Raw genomic sequence first — 25,717 nt, forward strand, 5'->3', positions numbered from 1 at the left:
GTTTATCCACAAACAATAAACAGAGGCATGGTCAAGCACATATTTTTAGTAAATGATTTTGAGTTTACAGCTCTGGAGGGCTGTCTTTATTTAAAAACACCTCAGATCCATGGCCAAATAAAGGCAGCAGGTCGTTACAGTCCACAGAGGTGCCTTATCACTCATATATTTAACCACATGACAAACCCAAGCCTTGTGATTTGATCTCTTGTCTTTATTGAAAAGCAATTAAGAGTGACATTCCTTCAGATTGTGAAGATTAATGTCTGTGTCTCTGCTGTGGAGAAAGACACTTCATAAACTCAAACTGATTGATTATATCATGGATAGACTCATAGGTGTACTACAGTTTACACAAGTTCATTACATTTCATTTTAGTCATTCAGTAAATTAATGTGTGTGTGTGTGTGTGTGTGTGTGTGTGCATGCATTATATAACTTTGAGGGGACCGAAAAAATAACTCATTGCATTAAAAAAACACGTGTTTAAAGGTTTTGTTTATGGTAAGGTTAAGGTTAAGGTTAGAGTTAGGCCTAGCCTCCAACTACTACATGAATAATGTAAGGTTAAGACTTCACAATGAATAGAAGTCTATGACAGTGTTTTTTAAAAATAGGGATACATCAGAAATGTGACGTAGCATTGTGTTTATGACTTGAATGTAATAACTATTGAGTTATATATATATGAGTTATACACTTACAATTCGTTACAGTTAAACCATGCACTGCTTTATACATGACCTCACAAATGTAATCAACACCAGAGCCGTGTTTGGGGAACAGGGGATACTCTAAAATTGAATCGACATTTTTTATTAATATTTGTCGTAAAAAAACGACACATTTTTACACCATTAACAGACATAGAAGGCGCACATTTCCTGTAGAGTTTTTAAGATGTATATTTAAAAAACGAGATGAGAGAACACTCTGTAAAGGTGATAACTAAAGGAGAGATGTATTAGAATACATAAGAGAAAAATAATGGGAATTGTTATTGTTATTATTAATATTATTATTAACAGTAGTGAGACTATTCTTAGCCAAAATTGTTTTACGTGAAGCAATTGTGGAACCCTTTTTTTTTTGGTGTTAGACAGGGCCCTTTTACAATGTGTTTCCATCATCAAATGATCGGTTAGGTGCCAGAGTTCGTTACTGAAGGATCCCTGGAGAACCTTTGGTACGTTTTTGGTTTCTAAGAAGTGACCAATTCCAGTTGGACACTTTGCATAATTCAACTTCCTTCACCCTCTTTACCAGAAGGAATAATGAACATTTGTTTTCATAATAGAACTGTTTCAAATGAGATTTAATAACAAAAAAAAAAAGAATAATTAAAGACAGGAGAGCGAGCAAATGGAATAAATGCCACATTTCAAAATTGAATAAGTGGAGATATATTCTCTAAATAAAAGTACAGAGGACAGCGAGAGTTATTCTGAGTGTTGTCCATTTTTCTAAAGTAGAACAGTGAAGGCACAAAACCATCTGAACGTATAAAGGGTCGCCATAAAAGGAAGGTATTAAAAACAGGGGGCGGCATGTACAGCTAAAGACCATGTTCTGCCAAAGAGTGTAGGACTTTTATCACTTTATCAATAAGATTAGTAGCATTTGTGATATTTAATCACATCAAGTATTAACCCAGTGGAACAGTCATGTTAGCAAACGATTATCAGGTTTGTATCTGAATTTAAAATTGAATACATCTTTGTGAAGTAGGGTACTGTATTAGCTTATATTTTTAAATTGAATCATGGGATATGTATTATTATTATTATTATTATTATTATTATTATTATTATTATTATTCTACTATAACTCCTACTAGAACCACTGCAGTTACAATCATATTTTTAGCAATCCACTTTTTTTCCAATGCAAAGAAATAGCTACGAATTCCATATTCGCTTCTTTCATAAGGATTTTATAGAATTCAAAAGCAACTGGCTTCATAAAAAGTCAAGTACAGCCGTATCCTTTAGTCTGAGTGTGTGTTCCAACAGCTGAGAGTGTGTGTCTCGGAGAAGCCGGCCCTGTGCTACATCTGACACACAGCTAGCCAACAGAGGGTACTGTTGCATTACAAGTCAAGAACACGAGGACGAGTCCAACAAAGCAGCAGCAACAGCAGCAGCTTAATGTGAGGCAGTGGAGTGGAGGGGAGTCAGCTCTCTCTCTCTCTCTCTCTTTCTCTCTCTCTCTTTCAGCTTAGCACTTCTGCTTTTACAACTTTAATAACCACATCGCTACATATGTGTGTGGGATCTCAGTGGTCACATAGACAGCTGGTGTTTGAAGACTTTTGGTGGCCTTGGTGGTGGAATCATGACACTAGAAATTATATTTGAGATCAAATGTCCCTTAAAATCTCATAAAAATAAATGGTACTCATCAAACTGTCCGAGGTAGACTCACTTCGCTGATTAAAACAGTGAGACGTTGGCAGCTGTTTATATTTATGAGCATAGAGATGTTAATAATAGGGAAAAGGCTTTGTACAGAGTTAGGACCCGTTCGAATTTCAAATGTTTATGTTATTATTTTTCTATTGCAATGTAATACAGACACAGACATGGCTCTTGGGCTGCCAAAGTGGTTCTTAAGAAACATTTGTGGTTTCAGAAACAGGGGGGATGTCTTCAGAAAGCGAAGAGAACTGAATGCAGCTTCCTCTACACAACCAGTGAAATACAGTGTGATTACTGTGGCAGACCACTGCTTCCTAAACTATTGGAAATGTAGTCATAATTTTCATGAGGGACTGGAGTGAGGTGGGGGTGGGGGGGGGTAGTAAGTATAGATTGACTGTAAACCCAACCCCCACAAAATAATATATACATGCGAATACAACATATATTTGTTATATATAATACACAGTGATATAACAAATTGATCACTATAATCTGTTGTTTGTTCTTTGACTTTCCCAGTCCTGAACTCCATCGTGATTAGAAACACAAAGCATCCGTTTAACACTCATCCTACGGGTCGCTGTATCCAATAGCTTCTATTTGAATGGTAGATACATTTATTCCTATGGGAGGAGAAGTAAGCTTCCTGAGTCCCATCAAACTGAAAGGACACGTCACTCGTGATCGAATATGTTACACAAACTTTTCCTGGTTCATCATGTGAGACTCATCCTGGAGCGTCACTCATCAGCCCACAATAGTCTCAACAAAAAAGACCCACCTACGTCCACTGCAGATCACCATGCACGGGTCTCTACAACTGGACATAGGTTTAGGCTCCTTCCTTAGTGGATTATTATTGGATGGAGTTGCGCCGCCAGGACAACTGTGGATATATCCCCCCTCTTTCTGCCTTTCTTGGACAATTAGTGTCTTAAACCTGCTCTGGCTAATACTGGTCAACCATCACACACTACTATGCTTTTTAACGTAGCTATTACCACAGTCACTCAAGAAGGCATGAGTCAAATGGCTCTCAAAGAAGTCCTTATAATTCAAAGTGTTTTTTATGAGCTCTGCTCCAGGTAAAAAAGGGACTCCTCCTGCAATGAACATAGAAAAATGTCCCTCACGTTTATAAACACCACTGACTCCGAACCTCAGAAACCATCTGAAACGACAAGAATAATTTATAAGTCATCATATTGATTTTAGTTTAATGCCCTAATTAGCATTAAATAACAGAATAAAAAACAACACATTACTATTATTAGTTATTAGTATTATTATTATAAGTGTAATTCCTTCAAATAGACAATTGCTATTTATTAATTGTTAAATTATTATTATTTCTTACTAATATTTTATTTTTATTATTTATTTATCAGTGCTGCACGTGGTGAGTGACGTGTGGAAAAGACAAATTCTAGTCCCAGAATAGGACATTTAGAAATGACCCCTTAAATCCACACATTTCATTATTACACTTTGGTCCTATCCCTGTATCCACTCCATCACTCGCGCCGAGGTGTCTCCAACCCCGCTGTCCTTTCCCGCCCCTCCCTTTAGGTCAGCGAGGTTTAACTTAGTAATAAGCGTCGTGCCCGGCGCATAACAGCGTTCGGACAAGCAGCGGCACAGCGCGAGAGGCGCGCAAAAGCGCGCAAACGCGCGTAAAGCAGCCCCTCGCTGTCCGCTCCGTCCCACAGCTGCGAGCAGCCGCCGCTAGTCGCCCCCAGTGCACTTGCACACACACACACACACACACACACACTCACTCCCTCTCTCACTCACTCACCACTCTCCCTCTCTCTCTCCCTCGCGCGCTCTCGCTCGCTCTCCCTTTCCCACCGTTGGACTCAAACGTCACGTCCGCACTTGAACTTGAACGGAGGCAGCCCTCACACACACGCGAGCGCGCACACATACACACGCACACACACATGCACACACACACACAGAGGAGGAGGAGGGGGAGGGGGAAGCGGAGGAGGGGGGCAAAACGAGCAGGACCGAGGGACTGAGCCGTCTTCAGAGAGAGAGAGAGAGAGAGAGAGAGAGAGAGAGAGAGAGAGAGAGCAGGTCTGCTTTTTAGCCAGTCTCGTGCGCCACGCGCTTTGGAGAGGCTGCAGAGGCGAAACTCGGGGCCATAAGAAGACTCGCCCTCAACTCGCCTCATCCTTCGCATACACACACACACACACACACACTCACACACACTCTCACTCTCCAGCACACACACTCAGAGCCTGGCACCTCTCTCTCTCTCCAGCCCCTCCACACTGAAAGAAAGAAAGAAAAAAGAGAGAAAGAGGGAAAGAAAGAAAGAAAGAAAGGCTCGCTTGGCACCCAGCGACTGGCACACTCGAGGGCACGAGACGTCGAGGATATTTTTGATTACTGTTTGTTTTCTTCCTCTCCTTTTTTGCGTGCATTGCATTTTTTCTTTTTGCTTCTTTTTTCTTCTTCTCCTCGTCTCTCTCTCCTGTGGTGGCTGAAGTGAATTGATGTCCACCGGGCAAAGAGTTTGCAGCGCTCGTGCCACTCTCGCCGGGGCAAAGAAGAGGGGCAGAGAGAGAAAAGACCCTCGACTGCAACTGCAACTCTCTCTGGCTGTCTCTCTCTCTCGTTCTCTCTCTCCGTCGCGCGCTCTTACTTTATCTTTTGTCGTTGCCAGTCTTTTATGGTGCCTCTGCTCATGCCAGGGCTTCGTTTTTTAATAAGAGGTGCTTTTTGAAAAGTACGCGGAGGGAAGAGGAGAGAGAAGGCGAGGAGGAGGAGGAGGAGGAGGAGGAGGAGGAGGAGAAGAGGAGAAGGAGGAGAGGCCACCTCGCCGTCCGTTGCGCACCGTCTCCGGGCGATGCCAGTGTAAATGCCAGGGCAATGTCCCGTCGCAAGCAGGGAAACCCTCAGCATCTGTCGCAGAGAGAGAGCAGGACGCGTGAGTAGCTCCAGGCTTCACCGCCTTTTACCTGAATTATCACTATTATTATTATTAGTAGTAGTACTTTCATCGTTGGCATTATTATTAAGAGTAACAGTATCAGTAACGTTGGTAGGAGCAGTAGTGGTGTCTGTAAGTGTAGTAGTAGTGTGGGTAGGAGCAGTAGTATTAGTGCTGGGATCAGCTCTGAGCTCTTATCACCGTGGAGTGTAGACGCAGGGAAGTGCAGGGTAATAGGCTTTGAAACGCGCGGCACTTTATTAAAAATAATATCCAAAACACAATTAAATGAGCTGAATACGAGCTGAACTGGTAACGTCATCGTGAAGCTTTCGTATTCAAACTTATACGCTGAAAAGAAGTGTTGGGGACGAAAGTGTTTTACATGTGTGACAGAAAACAACAACCGTAACCTGTACACCTTTCCATTCCCACAGCTCTCACTATTAGCATTTAGCTACTTTTACTTTTTATTTTGTTCTGTTTATAATTTTTTATTTTTATTTTAAGTTTTGCCCTTCTCAGGTAACTTTCTCATATTACCTCACGTAGACACTTTGAATTATCTTCAATTTGAGGAGGAGCATATTTTATAATAATATTAATAATAATAGAAAACTTTTTATTCAAACTTTAATTTTGAAAAGCGGCGGTTTTTTTATAGTCCTTTAATTCTGTGACAGAAAATGTCTTATTTACAAATTTAATTTAGTTAAAATCGATATTTGTTAACACTGAGTGCCCAAATAATAGTATATTTAAAAAAAAAAGTTAAATAAAAATATTAAACCCCATCTTTTTTGAGATTTTTGAGTACGTTTGTAAACTCTGCTAACTGCTTCTGTGAGCCCTGGGGACGGTTGAAGTGTTTATCGTGTGATTGTATTTTTGTAGTTTAGAAGCTATTAGCCTTATTTTAGAGCGGAGATGAGATGTTTATGGAGATGAATTACGCCTCAGAGTCTTAATTAAACATGTAGGCTATAGTAGGTCTTCGCTTTTCGTTTTTCTGAAGTCAGCAGTGTTAGGGCTGAGGTATTGATTTTGGAGACTTCTTTTTTACCTTTATCTTCACCCGCGGAACGTTCCTGTCACTTTCAGTAGATTTTTTTGTGGAAGTTTTCTCTTCTTGCAGCAGGAGAGGTTCACTCTCCTTGCAGTCAGTGGGACAGTGTCCTTGTATCTTTGCTTGTAGATTTGTAATTATTTAAATAAATTATTTTTACAGTCTGAAAAGTGGAAATTAATAGTGTAATAAAGTTTAGAGCTCTATTTAAAGGCACATTATCCTTAAGTTGTTTTTTTTTTTTAGCTTTCACTATTTTTAAAAAGACAGAGAAAAACATTATTATTATTTTTTTATTATTATTTTTCCCGGCTTCTATGAATTAACCAAAACTTACCATTCAAACGTAGGCATTTACCAGAAGTGTGGCCTGCTCTTACATTTGTCTCAACACAAAGCACTTTGATGATTTTAATTCCGCCATAAAATGAGCAGATTTCTAACTGTATGTGAATGAAGATGGGGTGCTACAGGACGAAGGGCCAAGGGCAAGCAGAGAGACACGACTCTTATTGCTCAACTGTTTCACTAGCAAAGATTTTTATTTTTATTTTTGCATGACTTTACTTTCCCATCAAATCCGTAGCGCATAAACTCAAAACACAGACTCACTTTTATGATATAAAATATTTAGCTGCGACCACATGATCATGATTATAGTAGCCTAATGAAAAGTATATACAACGGTATACGTTTACCAGACCACCTACTTATGTGGAATCATTGTTTTTTCTAGGGGGTTAGAGTTAACAAGCGCTTCAAAGGAGAATATTTTCTTTTCTTAATATATTCCAGTGTTTAAGTATAGTCGTCAAGCCTTAATCCAGCTAATTCAGAACAGAAAGCAGTGATGTAATGCCACCCAAATCTGCTTTGTGTTGTTCAGGGTTAGGAGTGTGTACGCTGCTCTCTCCCACACACTATTCTTTCACTAATCAGTTTCTTTAAGCATACGCATGTGCACATCCATTAGAGAGACTTTTCCTTTTGCGTCTGCTTTTTTTTAAAACTGTTTTACACATTTTTTTTTCACACTCCAACTCATGCATTGTTGATTTAAAACGGACATGACTTTAGCTTGGTTATGTGACAAAGAATTGATGATTTTCACATGTTGTGTTTGTGTACCGTTAACAGCGTTTAGTGATTGCAGTAACGTGCCTTTGCATGAAAAGGATCATGTTTGTATTCACGAGAACAGGCTGTTTTCATAGACGTATAGATATTAAAGTCTCCATGCTACAGTAACACTATCAGTGCATCATCTTCATCAGCGATGGGTGTCATATCTCCTCCATTTTGCTGCTGTAACTAATTTGGCCTTCGGACATCAGAACACTCAGATTACACCGAGGAACCTCTCACACACGTACACACATGCACACACACACACCGCAACAGTCACCAAACCAGACATCAGGAGGCTTTTTTTAAAATGACTTGTGGGGGGGAGAGTGAGGTAGAGAGAGAGTGTGTGTGTGTGTGTGAGAGAAAAGGAGGGAGAGAAAGAGAGAGAGAGTCACATCAGATACTTTTACTGACTCTTTTTTTTCTACTGTTACAAGCACTGCAGGCAGAACGGAGGTCCTTCCCTCTCAAATGAATGGAGATTAGTGTGTTTTATTCGGTGTACGTAGGCCAGGTGCTGGCACACACTCGTTTGAGCTGAAGGAGTGTGTTCTTCCTGAGAGTTCATTGTTCTCCAAAAGACTTGAGACTTGATGTGTGTGTCTCTCTCTCTCTCTCTCTCTCTCTCTCTCTCTCTGCGAGCGTGTGTGTGTGTGTGTGTGTGTGTGTGTGCATGCATGTATGTGTATAACTTTTTTTATTATTGTGTTAATAATGCCGTCAAACCGTATAAAACCCCATAAATGCAAATAAACACATTCAAATAGTAGGATTTTAATAAAGTTAATTGCATTTCATTTTAACACATACCTTTAACACGTATAAGGCAAGAAATTGTTAAATGAAAACGACCTATTTGCGTTTATCCTCATTTATATTTCACAAAGCAACACTCGGAGCCAGAGTCAAATAATCAACTCTGTAAATTTTATTGGGTGGTGGTCGACATGGCGTTAAAGCATCTACAGTGGGATTGTGGGAGATGATTCGGTGTAATTCACATGTGCTCTTTATTTCTGTCACTGATTGCTTGTTTTAGTTTAAAAAAGAGGGTGTAGATGAGACCGAATCAGGGTGGGCTCTTTTTGGGGACACTGTGTGTGTGTGTGTGTGTGTGTGTGTGTGTGTGTGTGTGTGTGTGTGTGTGTGTGTGTGTGTGTGTGTAATGCTGTCTGCTAGTCAGCATGTATTCTGCGGTATTTAGATTATTTTAACCGCGTGTCTTTACTGGATTACCCCATGTCAGTATAAGGCCATTTCTGTGTGTGTGTGTGTGTGTGTGTGTGTGTGTGAGTGTGTGAGAGAGAGAGAGAGAGAGAGAGAGAGAGAGGTTCAGTAACAACTTAATTCATGATCCCGGAACAAGTGACAGCAAAGTTTGCACTGCTGCACATCAATAGTTCTGCTGGCCTAGCATAGAGAGAGAGAGAGAGAGAGAGAGAAGAGAGAGAGAGAGAGAGAGAGAGAGAGAGAGAGAGAGAGAGAGAGAGAGAGCATTTACCTTGTGATATAATGGTAACCTGAGAAAATGTCTTCAGGTGAGAAAAAGCAATTGAACTGGATTTATTCAAGTTCTGGAATGAAACCCTAGTTCTGTTAGAGTTTAATAAACTCACTTTGTAAAATAATTTTTCAGATGATCATTTTTACACAGTGTATATCGCTGCAATACATTTCCAGGCTGTCGTTTTTAAAGCGTGTACACGTTTCTGAGTGGTATAAACGTGGTGTGAGACGTGATCAGTGTCTGTGTTTCTGGGGAAACTTTAGGAACGACCGAAAAACCCTCACTGGAATCTCATTCATTTCGACCTATTTTTTAATTTTTTTTTAAACAGGAATGTGTTGATTGTTGAACGTGTTTAAAGCCACTTTTAATGAGTTAACGTACAAAGGCCTGTGTTTATTTAAAAACCTAACAGACCATCACATAATCAAGGAGTTTTTAATATGAGAGCGGAAGGACTATAAAATTGAAAAATGATTTACAGTCAAGCTCTGTATTTTTTTAAAACGTAGAACTGTAATTTTACGGTTAATCGTCGAACCAGACGCCGTCCTGCGTGTGATGTCGCGGCGCTGCGTAAACAAGCAGGTTGACAGGTCTCGTCATCAAACGAAAAGGAAAATCAGCTGAAAATATGCCAGTGTTTTCAGAGCAGAGTGGAATTAAAAACAAAAATTCAGTTTCACGGTTTACGTTAGAGTCGTTCAAACCTGAAATGATTTGTCGGTATTTTTGTGGGTTGTTTTGATTCCATTCGTTAGTAACATGTTCCTTCAAATCAAATGGTGTAAAGATATTTTTTATTTGTGATTTGTTTGGAGTTCAAACAGAGTGTTACATTAACTCTGACAGTGTGTGTAAGGAATAAACATGATGTAGGGCAGGTGTGTATAGACATGAACACAGAGATGTGTGTGTATTCAGCCAACAGAATGTACGGGGAAAAAGAAGAGTGTGTCTAGAAGAGAGGAAAGTGTACCATTTACACTTTACACCATTTGCATTACTGGCTGTAGGTGAGAGACACGGAGCATCATCCTGAAAGACTTTTTTTTAAATAATTCATCACAGGGCCGGTGGCTCGGCTCGTCCTCCTGTGCCCCGACACGCCTTTGTTAGGGCTGTCGTTAGAAGGAATCTGATGTATTTTTCTCCTTATTATTATTTGGATTGTGTTCTCCGGGTGGAGTGTGGCTGTGGGCTTCTGGATCAGACCTGCTAGGGGGAGCTCTAAGTCTGTCACAGGGGGGTGGCAGGGAGCTGTGAAAAAAACTGTTTAAAGAAAAAAAAACATATTTTCTAAATGATCTATAGTGGGGGATGGGAAGGGGGGTGGGGGGGCGGGGGGGAGGGTAAAGGAGGGGGGGTGTTAGTTGACTGAACTTCTGGGCGGTGGCTTTTGACGACTCTGCATAGATGTTTCAGATGATATCACCATTAACAGCCATAAGTTTACATCAAACTGTCAACGTCTTAAAGCAGCAGCTGGTCTTACAGCATTCAGAATCTCTCTCTCTCTCTCTCTCTCTCTCTCTTTCCTCGTCTTTCCTTCTTTTTCACACACTCTCACTCTGTGGCTGTCCCCATTTTTTTTTACTTTTTCTTTTAAATTTTACAATTTGGCATTATTTACAACTCTAAATAAAAAGCATAAGCAGGTGGTATACATTTGATGTACCTTAGGCATTTAGATACTGATAACACACACACACACACACACACACACACACACACACACACACACACACACACACATATATATATAAATTATAGAGAGAGAGAGAGATTAACTGAAGCCCCATACGTGTATATAACACACTGAGATATTAACTATTTAATAACCGATTTAAAATGCATCTACATTGTTGTGAATACTGAAGGCAGTCACATGACCAGGAGCAGCATCACACCTCTCATTTGTTTGGCTGAACGCTGAGGAGTGGAATGATAAAGTGGGCTTGAAAACTTGAGGGCATTTTGGAGTGAGGGGCCCATTGTTCTCTCTATCTAAATAAATAAATGTGGCTGTGCGACATTAAAAGAAAAAAAAAAAAAAAAACACCAGGCGACTCGCTGGAGTACATGCTTTCCCCCCTAACAATGAAGGAAATGTCTGCCTGGCGATTTTGATTAATACGCTTGCAAATTCACTCCTCTAGCTTTCAGGTGCCTTTTGTTTGCACGAAGAGAGGGAGAGAGAGGGAGAGAGAGAGAGAGAGAGTGTGTTTCTCCCTCTGTCGCTGATGCTATGTGAAGGAGTGTACGCTTGTCCGTCAGTGTAAATACGAGGCTGCAGAATCCTCTCGGACGGCTCCAGGAGTGTGTGGATATCCACGAGTTTTTTTTTCTTTTTGAACATGGTTTGATTTACGAGACTCAGAGGCTTTTAATAGCGGCCGGCCGTTTTTTTTTTTGACGTCCCACAGCTGGCTTAAGGCTGAGTGCCCCTCAGTGTGGAAACACACTGCCTCCTGAGCTGCACAGATTTCTCTCTGGATGTGTGTGTGTGGATATGCATTATACATTTTCAGGACAGATATGTCCAGACTTGTAAAGTGCTTAGAGGAGATCTAGCTCATTTTTCTTTACTGATGTTAATATTAGGGTAAGGCTTGAGGAATGTATATGAGTGTATGAGTAATTACATATGTATTACACATAGGCGTCATTCTTATTACGTATGTATTATGCATGTATAACATTTTTATTACATATATATATATATATATGAAAAATCACAAATATATATATGTATGTACACACACACACACACACACACACACACACACACACATTTCTGAACCTATTGTAACCTACTCCATATTATTTACCTTTTCCCACCATTGTTTTGTCATCAATTTCAACAGAAAAAGTAGATTTCTTGTGTCTTTAACCCTTTAAGGCAGCGTCTACAGCGTGTGAAAGAGATACACTGGTAATATCCAGTCTGTCTTTTTTCTCTCCATATGAAAATATTAGGTAATGCCTCCCTGATGAGATTTCCTGATAGAGGGTTAGCAATGCTTAGACTGGCTCCCAGTGGACGCCTTCGTGTTAATCTCATTTTACCTGCAAGAAGACTAATTTCCATCTTCTTCTTTTGTTTCTCTCTCTCTCTCTCTCTCTCTCGTTTTTTTTAATTAAACCACATGGCCACGCTGCTGAAATTCCACTGCTGCCTCTCTCTCTCTCTCTCTCTCTCTCTCTCTCTCCTCCGTTCTTTAACGGCTTCATTTGCACACGCGTGAAGTTTGATGCGATGGATGTAGAGTCTGAGAGCGGGTCTCTGTCGCGTACGTGTTTTGCAGAGAGCCACCGCACAGAAGACGAGTGCGCCTTGCCCTTTTTGGGTACGTGTGCTCTGTGTATTAAATATTTACACAGTAGTAGGCAATGCAAATACATACGGAGATATGATCGCCTTCGCCTCGCTCCTTAAGCAGAGAAAGGAGGAGAGGAAGAAGCAGCTTCTGTTTTCTTTTCTTTTTTTTCTTTCCTTTTTTTCGTCTCAGCTGCACACTGCTTTTGCTGCGAGTGTCGGCGTGCTTTAATGTAGGTTACAGATTAATGACAGCCTAATTAATTCCTGATAGATTCCTGCGAGCAGCGTGACCGCGTTTGAAGCGCGCGTGCGTGCGTGCGTGTGCCAAGGCCTGTGCAGTTCTTGCACACATGACGGACATGTGGAGGGAGAGCGAGGAGGCTCGCCGCTGCTGTTCCTGCACGGGCCTTGTTACCTCTGTATACGTTTGTCTGTCTGTTTGTTTGTTTGTTGTTGGTTTATCTGTTTGTCCCTCCACTGCTGATTGTTAGCGATGTGGTGCAGCCACAGCTATGGTCAGAGTCTGCGTTTCGCCCTGGGGCTTCAGGAGCTTTCAGCTGAGGAGATGAAGAGGAAAAATGGTGCACAAACACAAAACTGTGGCCTTTTATTGTTTGATTAATGTTTTCATTCTCTGTAGATCCCTAAGCCACTGTGAATGGCTTTAATTGGTGTGGGGGTGGGGGCAGGTGGGGGTGGAGGGGTAAATCTTTATATTAGGTATTAGGACAGTGTTTGAAAAACACAACAAAATGCTAAACGTCGTCTATTAAGCCTCTGAAAGTTTGAAAAAAAGCTTAAACGCTATCAGATTCTGATCTCAACGTCTCACTGCGCTGCTCCTTCTTCAGCGGAAAGCCTCAATAGTTTGGTTACATCACCGCCAGATAGCAGAGAGTGTTAACGACGGCTTTGTGAGGCCGTTTGAGTCGTGCGAAACTTCGCTAAGGTGGAGTTATGTCATGCCGACATCTGTAGTTTCTTTTTTATCAATTCCCCCCCACCCCCCCGATCCAGACTGGAGTTCCAAAATCAGCCAAATACCTGTCAACAGCAATTTCACTCCCCTTTCAGCCTCACAAAGGCCTTACGCAGGTCTGAGGAATTAGAGCGGCCTCGCCACAATGGCGCTCCCCTCCGAAATGGAAATGCTAAGAGCTGCATTGTGACTTGTTGGTTTTTAGATGCTCAATTTGCCTTGGTTTTGTTCTTTGTAACTAGCAAACGGAAATCCTATTAGAGCGCACTCTGACTCATCTCAGCCTAGGTAAATTAGGACATCGTCAGGAACCCGCTCACATCTATCATTCGCCACGAGCTGTGAGCGAGAGGAGCCTCCCGCTACCGACACCGCCATGTTTAGATAATTACGAGGGGGGTGGGAAGACCCTGTCGGTTTAGGAAAGGAAGTGTTTGAAATCAGGCCTTCGTTCGGTGCCGGTTGCTACTCTGGAAAACATAAGCACAGTCATTTCTCCTTTAAATCCGCCCCGGCTGCTGGAGAGAGTGCTCGATAAAGACAAATAACATTTGACATTTCCGTGGCCCTGATAGAATTATATGGAGTATTTGTTGAGGGATCAGGGAAAATGATGAGCTGTAATGTTACCTTGGTGACAGCATTGTTATCGCTGGTGGAGGAGAGGGACAGAGAGAGAGAGAGAGAGAGAGTGAGTAAGAGATGGCACACTCCTGGCTGTTTGGCTCGACCAGCTAAAGGAAGTATACACACACACACACACACACACACACACACACACACACACACACACACACACTGACTTTCATTCCAGTACATGTTCAGCTTAAAATATCTCCCTTAAAATAAAGTGCTGTGAAGAAACAATTAAACCAATGACAGCCAACCTTTCTGTAAGTCCCTCCCCTAAACAGAGACTGTCCAGTTATAGTTTAGTAACAGACTAGACACAACCAACTCAGATGCATGTAAATAATACTAGAAAAAGGGATGTATATTTATTAGTTTGTTTGTTTTTTTAATCAAATATTAGACTCCCCCTGAATCTGATGTCATTTTGTTCTCAGGAAGTTAGCATCAGAACTAATCCCGGGGCCAAAGAACACTCTCCATCCTGATCTACTAACCTGTAAAAACATTTCAGACGTGGTAGGTTCCCACGGTGGCCTCTAACGTGCACAAATAGCAGCGACACTTGTTACGACAAACTTGCATCACCACGAGTTGCTTTTTATAGAATTAAATACGATTTTTACCACATTTATAGGATACTCTCAGGGAATTCAGGCTTGTTTCCAGTTTTCCAGTGAGTGTGTGTATTCCCGATCAAAGTAGGCATATGTAGTTCACTCGGCGTTTGTTATTTTGCGTAAAAGGCTTAAGTTCATTGCTCAACGAATCAACAGCTTTAAGGAGAATCAGTAATTCATGTCCATATCATGCAGCGGTAATAGAATATCAGTGTTAACTGCAGCAGCATGGTTTAACACCTGGTGTGTGCATGTGCGGGGTTTGGGGTTGGAGGGGGTTACGAATTTTCTTTTAAAGTGCATAGTTACAGCATTGCATGCTAGCAGCATGCTTCCTGTGGTTGGCAGAGAGAGAGAAAGAGAGAAAGAGAGAGAGAAGGAGAAGAGAAATTGAGCTGCCCACATTTTTTACCGGTCTGGGCTTTAGCTCCTGCTGTCAGTGTGATTTGGGCTTGCGCTGGACCTGTGACACATTAAACTAATGCTTTCCACCATAGCCTCACTCACACATTCTTCTAGCGGCCTCACACACACACACACACACACACACACACCTCCAGACTCCTTATTATCAGTCTGTAAAGACCTCATTATACCCTAAAAATAAGAGGTGTGTTGAGTTTACATTCTTCTCACATCAATAACACAGATCGCATTCAAAAAAACTAGTGCAGGAAGTAGGTAGAGTATAAAACAAAGCCGTGGGACTGTATTTCATCTCTGTGTTGGGATATGGTTCATGTTCCTGTGTCAGTGAGGGATGTGTTTTAACGTAAAATGCGTAAAATCAGTATCAAAATGTAGAATCCAGTGCTGTGATTTACATTCGTAACAAACACATCTTTCACAAACAGTCCCTCACTCTTCAAAAACAATCCAAACAACAAACCATTTATTTATTTACTTTAGCCTTTAAAGTTGTTCTTTTTTAATATCGTTACAAAACACCAGCTGTCCTTACACCGAGCGTAACACGTTTCATGAACCGACCAACAGACGTAGCCCAGAAGTGCTGTGTTAACTTACATTACAAGCTAACAATTGTTTTACCTTCTGCTCTAAATTAGCTACAAAATGTAGCTACATATTTTTTTACTTTACTCACTTGTTGGTGTTTGTGTATATGGAGCCTTCCCCGCCCTTATCTTGCTTTTGCAAGTTCCCAGGATGTACGTACACACACACACACACACGCAGTGTACTGCACATGCAAACCTTCACACACATATATGCATGAGTTCACAGGTGCACACTGTGTGAATACGTAGATCTCAGGCAGTCTCTGCTCTTTGCGGGTATCGTCTCAGTTGTCTACGTATAACTATAAATACACAGTTCGTTATGATTCTGTATTTTATGAAGACAAAAGCACGCCCCACTTGTCTGTGTGACGGTGCAGTGTGTATCAGGCCGCATGTGTGTGCCTGTTTTATTTCCATAGATGAAGTGCTAATTTAATGCACAGATGGACTGATTTTGCCTGAAGGGGGTCTGTACGCTGCCCCTATGTCTCTGAGTGGGGGCCGGATTAGTGGGAGATGCTCTATTGCTCATCATAGGTTAGGCCTTTCATAACACCTGCACCTGAGGCTAAAACAACACACACACGTTATTATTATTAATATTATTATTATTATTATTATTATTACTATTATTATTACACTGCCACTTCTGCTTCTCCCTTAAGGCGCCATATGTGAGATTAATAACTGCAGTGGATATTATTATTATTATTATTATTACATATGGACTTCTCTATTAGTTACTGAGCATCAAGTATTTTCACTGTAGCAATAATAATAACAATTATTATTATTATTATGTATTTGTCAGTGTTGTTCTGAAAGATTCCAGTGAAATAAACAAATATAAGTCATTTCCTTCATCGCTGTGATCTCTCTTTTCCCCTTTTTTCTCCAGTGGCATTTTTAAGCTTCTCCACAAAGAACGAGCTGCTTATTTAAAAAACCATAAAACAAATGAAGAGAGACAGCTGGCTGAGCTTTGACATTTGGACACAGGTGTAGCAGCGGTTTACAGTGCAGATTACCTGCCTTAGATTATTTATGACAGAAAGCTGCGAGGATATCAAGCACAAATAAAAATAAATGATCAGCTGATTGGGATTTTGGAGCAGACTTTGGTGTGTTTGATGGTTATTAATAATTGTTTAATTGTGTAGAACGTCGTTTAAAACTGGTTACAGTATAAGTAAGTCATATCTAGTTATTAATGTTGTAATGATAAATATATATGTATTTTGCAGCTTTATGAGGCGCCTCAGTGAAGGGTGGAGTTCTTGGGATTTCCGAGCTGTGCATCTGACGTTACAAATCTGTCCGCATTCATAATTTGGGGCACAGACAAATTGCAGATGGATGTGCAGGCTGCTCGTAATTTATCATCCAAAATTAGTGGTGAGGCACATCCTGAGGGAGATGTAAACACTCTACCTGTGTTACGTAGTGCACACAGTCGTCCCTTTGCTCTGAGTGTGTGTTTTGGAAAAGCACATGTCTCAGGACTATGAGTGATTGCTTCTTATCACAGCGTCGTTGCCTCACACTCCAGCACCTGGGCTGTGTCCACGTTCAGAGCTACGATACACTCCAGGTGGTGGCATCATGCACCGAACCATGGGGCTACGGTTGTACAGTGAAGTACCACAGGCTTGTGTGCGCTGTCCGCATTACTCCGCAGCAAGGAGGTTTTAGTTCTAAAGACTAAAAAAAGCCCTCGCTAATGTCTGTAGTCTCTGACAGTTTGCTAATTTCTCCACATCCCCCCCTCCCTCCTCTTTTCTCAGATTCTTGTGCGCATCAAAGGTCCCCCACCTGCTCGCCGGCTTCATAGCTCACGTCGCTGCTGTGGTACTTTTTTCTTTCTTTCGCTTTTTCTTTTTTTTTTCTGGTTTAGCCCAAATCATGCAGCGCAGAGTTGAGCTTGAAAGCGGTGACAGGAAGCCGAAGAGTGTAAAGTGGCAGCCGGAGAGGTGTTTGTCTAGATCGTGTGATTAGTATGGCACAAGGATAAGCTGTCACATGTAACATCAACACGGCCTGTCTTTGCGAGGGTCTCTGGGGGGGGGGCTTCGTCGAGGGCCTCCACTGCCTTTGATACAAGAAAAAAAAAAAAGGGGGCCATAGAGGGCCCGTGACTACAAAGGCCCTGCTGTGGCCCAGTGCTTCTAGGTGTCGGCTGCTGTTTCAAAATGGAGGCTGTGAGGGTGTCCGGCGAGTTTGTGGTTTCAGGCTCCTCCTCTGTTTTATCTGGAGGCCACAGCAGCCGCTCATATATCCGCTCAGCTTCACGCTCTCTTGTGGCTAAAGTGTTTTTTAGGACAGAGAAGGGGCGATATGGTGAAGATAGGATATCATGGTTTTGCATCGCGATATTTAGTCTTACGCAGCTTTGAAAGGTTAGAGGAGAAGACGGGGAGTGGGGCAGTGAGCTGCACTGAAATCAGCTAGAACCGGCGTGTTGTCAGTGACTGTTCTTTAAGCACTGACGATATCCACAGTAGAAAAGTATCGTAAGAAATGATCACAATGCGGTAGACTACCGTCGTATCGTTCAACCCTACAACCACTTGAATGAGTTACGCAAGTGTGAAGAAGTTTATTAAGGTTTTACGAAGCTCAGCGCAAAGGCTGGGCGATATATCGCTGCACCCTAACATCACGATACTTGATACTCGATATGTTTTGCATATGAAAGTGTCATTGTAAATAAACAGCAGTGCGCAAAACTAGGAAAGGCACATGCAGCACATTAAAGCTGCACCAAAATCAAAGCCCTCTTTTTGTTTCCTTGTAGAGGACCGTTTAGATACCTGCACTTTTAGGTGCGTGCGAGAGGACAAATATTTCCTGCCTCAAACATGCCCCTCACCCATTTTCTCATTCTCATTTTTTTCTCCCTCTGTCTCACTTTACGTTCTCTGTTCTCTTTTCACTGTCTGTCATAGACCACCCCCCCCCCCTCCTCCTCCCTTGGCTACACAGACTGTGTATTGTGTATTAATAACAGTGCGGTTGGGTCCTGGCCCCACATATGGATGTTTATCGGGAGTTTGCCCAGAGCAGGACGGAACATGCCGGAGAGAGAGAGCAATGCTGTGTGTGTGGCCGGCGGATGATTAAGTGGGGAGTCCCTTTTTATTCTCCACTCTCCCAGTTTAGAGCGACTGTCATGGGACGGAGGTGAATTGTAAAAGTGGTCTGGGGCATTGCTTTACTTGGTTTTAACAAGCTGCCGAATAACTGCACGCTGTTCGAACCGCTCCTGAACCCGGGAAAATGTATGATTACGTCTCGAGTTTCACATAATTTATGTTTTATTTCAGTTGACCGCGAGTTGCTAAGATGTCCTGGTTTTAACCCCTTCTAGGGGACTCGTATGTGGGACAAACTTCCTCACTCTTGTAACTTCAGAGCTTCAAAGTAGTTCAAAAGACACACAGTAGGTGCTGAATAATGAGCTTTCGTGTCCATAACTGAACCACAGAGTGTCAGCGCAGGGTGGCGTATTGATCCGAAGGTGGCTTTTCAATGCTGTTAATAATAACTGAATGAAACTGTATCAGTTCTTTATTTTCTATGATCCCTGGCTTCTGTGTAGCGCATGCTGTTATGTGTCTGTTGAGTGTACATTAAGTATTGTCAGTGGTTTTCTTAAGGGGTTGGATATTGTTAGACTGCGGCCTCGGCTTGAGTACTTGACTCATGACTCAAAGGGTTAAATCAAGGGCAAAAGCAGTTAATGATAAACTACACTATAGAAAATCATTGAGAGATTGAGTTGCTTTAAAATGAGTTAATAGAACCTTTAAAGATCATAAATATGTATCAAATCGTTATAAGAGTTTATAATATATTTTTACACTGTGATCAATCAATCAATGCTATGCATTGTTTGTGTTGAGTTATTTAGGACAGCGTCCACTAACTCTGCTGTGTGTGTGTGTGTGTGCCCCCCCGTAGCGGACGCTGAGCATGTGGATGCGGGAATGCCCGTGGCCGAGCTGCCCCCACACCCCCACACGCTGCTGGAGCCCAGCCTGGCTGGCTCGCTGCCCCCCGGTCTGGGGGACCACGACCTGCTGACCTGCGGCCAGTGCCAGGAGACCTTCCCCCTGGGGGACATCCTGCTCTTCATCGAGCACAAGAAGAAACAGTGCCAGGGTCTGACGGCCAACCACGGCTGCTACGACAAAACGGTGGACCGCAGCAGCCCCTCGCCACCCCGCGCCGAGCTCAGGAAGGTGGTGGAACCGGTCGAAATCGGAATCCAGGTGACACCCGAGGAGGAAGATGAGAGACTGTTGACGCCTCTGAAAGGAATTTGCCCCAAGCAAGAGAGCGGCCTGCCAGGTAGGTCCCATATTTCTTCTCCCCCAAGAAAAAAAGAAAGAAAGAAAGAAAGAAAGAAAAAAAAAGAGCAAGAGCGAGAAATAGGTTGAGGCGCTAAAACGGGTAGCAGCAACTATTTTGAAACATGAATTTTGTATGAATTCCAGTGTCACACACCACATGAGCAAGTCTGTTTGAGGTTATTTAACAGCTAACAGAGGATTTAGATGTGAAGCACAATGCTTATTAGCAGTATTACCCTCCTCTACCTGTTAGCGTACATAGCCTTTAGCAGAACAGAACTAAAGAAGCACACTTCACGCACCAAACATCAACTGAGTAGCTCCTAAAATGTGAGTTTTGTTCCATCAGTGTTCCACATAAACCCTATAAACAAGTCCATTTGAGGTGTAGGACAGTGCTGGCCTGCAGACTGTATAATGCTGATGAGGAATATTGGCTTCCTTTGCTTGTTAAAGCAACGCTAGGTAGTGTACCGTAAAATTACAGTTTTAAAACCATTGTGATGCTTCTCTGACCTGTAAATAGGAATACAGCCTTTGTTGTTGCTGCTCTGGGCTCAGCACTGCAGAAACTGCTCTGTGTAACTTTTGGTAGAGAGAGGTAATTCCCCTCTCCCTCCCCTCCCCTCCCCCTTGATTTCAGGACAGCTCTGGAACTGTAGGGGGAGCCCAGAGGCAAAACTAGCAAATCCTACCTAACCTAGTGTTCCTTTAGCAAGCTTAGCTTTGTAGTTTCAGAGTGAACTTTAAAGGACCCAACACCTGCTGTGTCTATAGAGGTACTTTTGCAGTAAGGTTCGATTCTATGGCCATTAGATACTTGTGACAAGTGTGTGAGGATTCAGGCTCACATCTGACCTATTTATTAGGAGTGTTAACTTCCTGTACCTGTAGCTAGCTTAGCCTCATTGCGCTAGCGGATACAAAGAAGTAATGTTTCAAGGCAGTAAAGGGGGAAATTACAGAAATGAGATTTTTCAGCAAGCCGTCTCTTTAAACCTCATTATTTTACACCTCTCCCCCTGCCACGAGGTCCCAGCACCGGCACACATGCGCACACCCAGCTTCAGACAAAGAGAGACACACTCATTTCCCTCCGTAGGACTGTGGGCATCCTGTAGTGATTGTGATACCGCTCATCTGCGAGCCTCGAGAGAGATTGTTTTTCCTTCAGCTGATTTCATTAGGGGAGCCTGTGCCGCGCCGAGTGAAACATCACATTAGCCAGTCAAAGCCTCCCAAAACCCCCTGAAGGACTGTGGTAGTTGAAACAAATTGTGCAAAAACGTGACAGAGAGAACTCACCCTACTTTTCATGGAGAAATCCAGCCTGAGCCATCTGCTTAAAAGGTGAAAAGCTCATTAAAATTCAAATACTCAAAATGAGAGGGTGGGGGGGGGAGAGAGAGAGAGAGAGAGAGAAGAGTAGGATTAAAAGAGCCAGTTTGCTATTGAATAGGGGTAAAGAGGCAGTTTAGCTGGGTCCAGCTGCAGGGGGAGAGCTCCCTCTCTCTCTCTCTCTCTCTCTCTCTCTCTCTCTCTCTCTCTCTCTTAGTTATCTCGCAAAAAACAGCACAGTCAAGTCCCTCACAAAGCAGCCAGAGGGATCTTGGGAAATGGGCCTCATAAAGTAATATTCCGGCTTGGACAAAGTTAGCGTGGGGGAGAGGGCTTACGACACTGGGTTTTAATAACGTCTATTTTTTTTCTTTCTTTTCCACGTTCCTTGTTTGTGGAGGATCCTCGCGACATCAAAGACAATTTATTCGGTGGCACACATTTAAACGGCCTTCATCATCAGGAAGAAGTTAAATTACACATGGCCGCCCAGTCCGGCCGAGCCCCACCACACACACACACACACGGAGAGAGAGAGCAAGAGTGAGAGACCCTGACAGCGCTAATGACCGAATATGATGAAAAGGTTCATCTCACATTTCAAAGTGTCTCACTACATACCACTGAAGTGTTATCATTCAGAAGTTGCTTAGCGAAGCCAAACGTGTCTCACCGGTTCCTCGCCGTGGACATTTACACCGCAGCAGACGTCCAAATACAGTCACTTTTGCTTTTATTTTGGCGCAGAGACACGTGTATTTAGTGGTGTATTTGTGAAGGTGGGAACATGCTAGTTATTATGTTAGCATTAGCTTCCACAGTTTTACCACAGTTTTGTTGATGTTTAAAGAAAGAGTTAGTGCTCAATATCAAGTGAAAAAACACACACACAGTTTTTAAAACTTAATTAGGCGCCACTGATGATTTCTTTGTGTTTATTTATATTGTGTCTATTTATTTATTTATTTAGCACCATAGCAGCTGACATCAGTTGTGCTAACAGTGATGCTATATAAAACACATAAGTGTTTACATTAATAACGTTAATAACAAAACTACTGCTTTTACCGTAGCCCTTTTTAAGACTGTGCATATGTATTTTTACATAAATAAATAACATGTAATAGGATTTAATGTGTACATATTTTGTAAGTGCTACAAACGGTATGCTACATATTTAGCAATTACATAGCAAACTATCTACAAACAAAATCAAAAATAGTAGGCATTTTTTTCTAATTCCAGTGAATGCTTTCTTTTGCTCGTCGTGTCCCAGAACATCAAAATAATCTAAATTCAATATACAATACTCACATATCACAAAATCTATTTTTACAGACATGCCAAGTCATTCAGTCATCCTCGATTTTGAAATTACTTTTGTAATAAATCAAATCCTATTTTAAACTGCTTTCCTAATAAGCTGTGGTTTGAAGTGGGGGGGGGGAGATAATTTTTAATCTTATTTAAACTTCTCCATTTGAATAATGGCTTATTGAAATGAAAGATGAACATTTGCCTTCCCTAAATCATATTGCAGTTAGTGCGAGTAAATTTTACTCCTTTCATTAGTTGGGGTTTGGAGAGGGAGAGAATTCGCAGGCTGCGAGAATAAAGGCACAGATGAAATGTCCTCCGAAAATGATTAAGAAGCTTGAATGTCAGCTCGGGCGTGCAGCTAAACATGCGCGGGCCGCCTTGTATTCATAATTGCCTCCCAGCAGGTTAAAGTATTCTTTTATGCTAAACCTTTCCGCACCCATTTGTTCTCCACGTGAAATAGAAAATGACACGCTGAAAAACACTCAACCCCCACCAACCCCCAACCCCCCCCACCCCCCACATACACACACTCTTTACCCTGAATACAGCAGAGCTGTTCATACTCTCAGAGCACAGATCATTTTTCATAAATTTGTTTTTTTTTCTTTTTAATATATCCATCTGTCAACTTCAAACAGAGAAATGTGTGTGTGTGTGTGTGTGTGAGAGAGAGAGAGAGAGAGAGAGAAAGAGAGAGAGAGAGAGAGAGAGAGAGAGAGAGAGAGAGAGAGAGAAAGAGAGAGACAAGGGTTCAAAATGCAAGAGTGAGGGATTCAGAGAAAGAGAAAGGAGTGAAAAGTGTAGAGAGAGGGACAGTGAGAGAGAAGAAGAGAGATAGACGGATGGATGGACAGAGAGAGAGAGAGAGAGAGAGAGAGAGAGAGAGAGAGAGAGAGAAAGAGAGAAAGAGAGCGAGAGAGTATTTGTTTGTGAGTGAGTTTGATCTTTTCTGTCTCTTTCTGCCTCTGACACACAAGCAGTGTTTTGACAGGCGTTAAACTCCACCGCTTCATTCACACATGTCAACCTGTATCACATCATGACCTACACACACCCACCTGCACACACACACACACACCACACCAGTCTTCGTGAGCAGGAAGTGAATTTGTAATATCACTCTGCATGGAGTGGTGAAAGAACCCGCTGCAGTTATATATTGAGTACATTGATTATATTCGATAAACGAATAGAAAAATGCCAACCATCCTTTCCCCAGTCCATAAATGGAAGCTTTGCTGCAACAACATTGTTTTGAATTAGTTTTTTCTATGATTTCAAATAACACAAAGCATCTGATTATATATTTACATCCAGTCTTTGGCTTTATAGGCTTTTTCCATTCATGTTAAAGCTATAAGTAATAACTGACCACAGGCTGCTTTTCCAATCGAGGCTCATTTACCTATGACTCAAAGGCAGTGCGACAGAAAGAGCTTTTCATTGTATTTAGTGCACAAACATACCATGATGCTGTAATCAGATCAGTATCATCAGGTGTTTTCTTGTTTACTAAAGCAATGCTTAGCCTTAAAATCCATTTGAAGCTGATATATTCCAGTGTCTGGAAAGGACACGTAGCCACACTGGACTTAGTGTAACTGCGTTGCTAACAGTGTTAGCCTTATAAACATTTATAAACACACATAAATGTATCTGCATCACATCCCTGGTGTTAGCGTACATATTTAAAGAGGTGATTAACAATATCACACTCTACCTGTTCTGACAACCCATCCTCAGATGCTCCTTTTTGGTTGGTTGCTCTAGTTTGGGACGGGTATCAGGATATAGCAGGATAGAGGGTCTGTGTATATATGTGACACACTTCCACAGATCTGCATGAGGCATAGTTGGTTTTTATATAACGATAAAACAACGCAGCACCAGTGTGAATATGTATTTACCCAGACTGCTCTGGGGCTTGGTTTTAATGAGTTAAAAGGGACAAAGACAAACAGTCTGAATGGTAGCATTAGCTAAGATAAGGTTAATAAGTCCTGTATAAAAGCCAGGTTTCTTTTTTCCGAGGGTACACAAAATGATAACTAAACAAAACCTTTGATCTCGAAGCCCCCCCATAACCAGGGAAAACTACCCTTAATGAAGAAAGATATGCAGCAATTACTCCAAGCCACTCTTAGATAATTTCCTCGGTACGTTTATTAGTGTGTGTGTGGGAATAGTCAATGTTATCTGTGAGAATATGGGCCAGCCAGTGAAGAGGAACCACTCGAGGGTTGAGTCCAATATTTCTCACCTAAATATCAGCAGGACACAGGCTGCCTCACCACCGCATTGTATTGCCACTTAGCCGCCTTAAGTTCCAGCTAAATTTAATTATATTTAATAGCCCTAATTAAATAAAATATGACATTGCACATAGCCGTGGGCTAGAGGAGTAGCTGCTGGGGACGAAAAGGGGACGTCTTTGGTCATGTGTGTGTGTTTGTCTCGTGTAGTCAGGTTAAAGCTGTGGTGATTAGTCTCAGTCACACAGTAACGATGGCTTGGATATTACCCATTAGCTACTGTGCCTTATTAATAAATCCATAATAAAGGAGTATACACATATTTTAAAGACTGTGGGAACCAGAATTCATGGCTCCTCCACGTCAAGCTCATTAGTTAGTGAGGTTCTAGCTGAGTATTCTCTCTCTCTCCATGGAAGTGGTGTTGGGAGGGGGTGGTGGAACGTGATATTATTAATTATTGATATTTCCCTCACATGCTGGTGCACAGTGATGTAATCGAAAATCCGAAGATGTTTTAGAAGCTGGGCAAAAGTCATTACATTCTGATGGGAGACGTTGGCCCGACAAGAAGTGTATTTTATTAAAGGAAATGAAATGATGAATCATTATTAATATGACGAGGGACGTAAACAGTTTTGATTTGAAATTGATTTAATGCATTTATGGCTCATTATGAAAGCCATTCATTACGGCAGTGTTGTGTTTGATGTGTTTCGGTCATTTTAGTGTCTGTGGGATTGTTTTAAACCCTTGGAAGTCCCAGTTATCGCTGTCGAAAGTGAAGATTCTAAGCTATTGCTTGGTCGGATG

The 25,717-nt window shown here is 41.8% G+C and overlaps 1 protein-coding gene across 2 annotated transcripts in view; it reads left to right on the plus strand.

Annotated features, from left to right (window-relative positions):
• The first annotated feature begins 5,229 nt into the window (after nucleotides 1–5,229).
• bcl11ba (BCL11 transcription factor B a) overlaps nucleotides 5,230–25,717 on the plus strand; it is a 58,912-nt gene continuing 38,424 nt past the window's right edge. For both annotated transcript variants that reach the window (XM_066675867.1, XM_066675860.1), the window contains exons 1-2: nucleotides 5,230–5,362; nucleotides 19,600–19,989. In XM_066675867.1, the coding sequence (XP_066531964.1) occupies nucleotides 5,305–5,362; nucleotides 19,600–19,989 (448 nt within the window). In that variant the 5' untranslated portion in view covers nucleotides 5,230–5,304. The remainder of the gene's footprint in view (nucleotides 5,363–19,599; nucleotides 19,990–25,717) is intronic.

This window comes from Hoplias malabaricus, chromosome 1 (assembly GCF_029633855.1).
Source record: "Hoplias malabaricus isolate fHopMal1 chromosome 1, fHopMal1.hap1, whole genome shotgun sequence".
Lineage (NCBI taxonomy): Eukaryota > Metazoa > Chordata > Actinopteri > Characiformes > Erythrinidae > Hoplias > Hoplias malabaricus.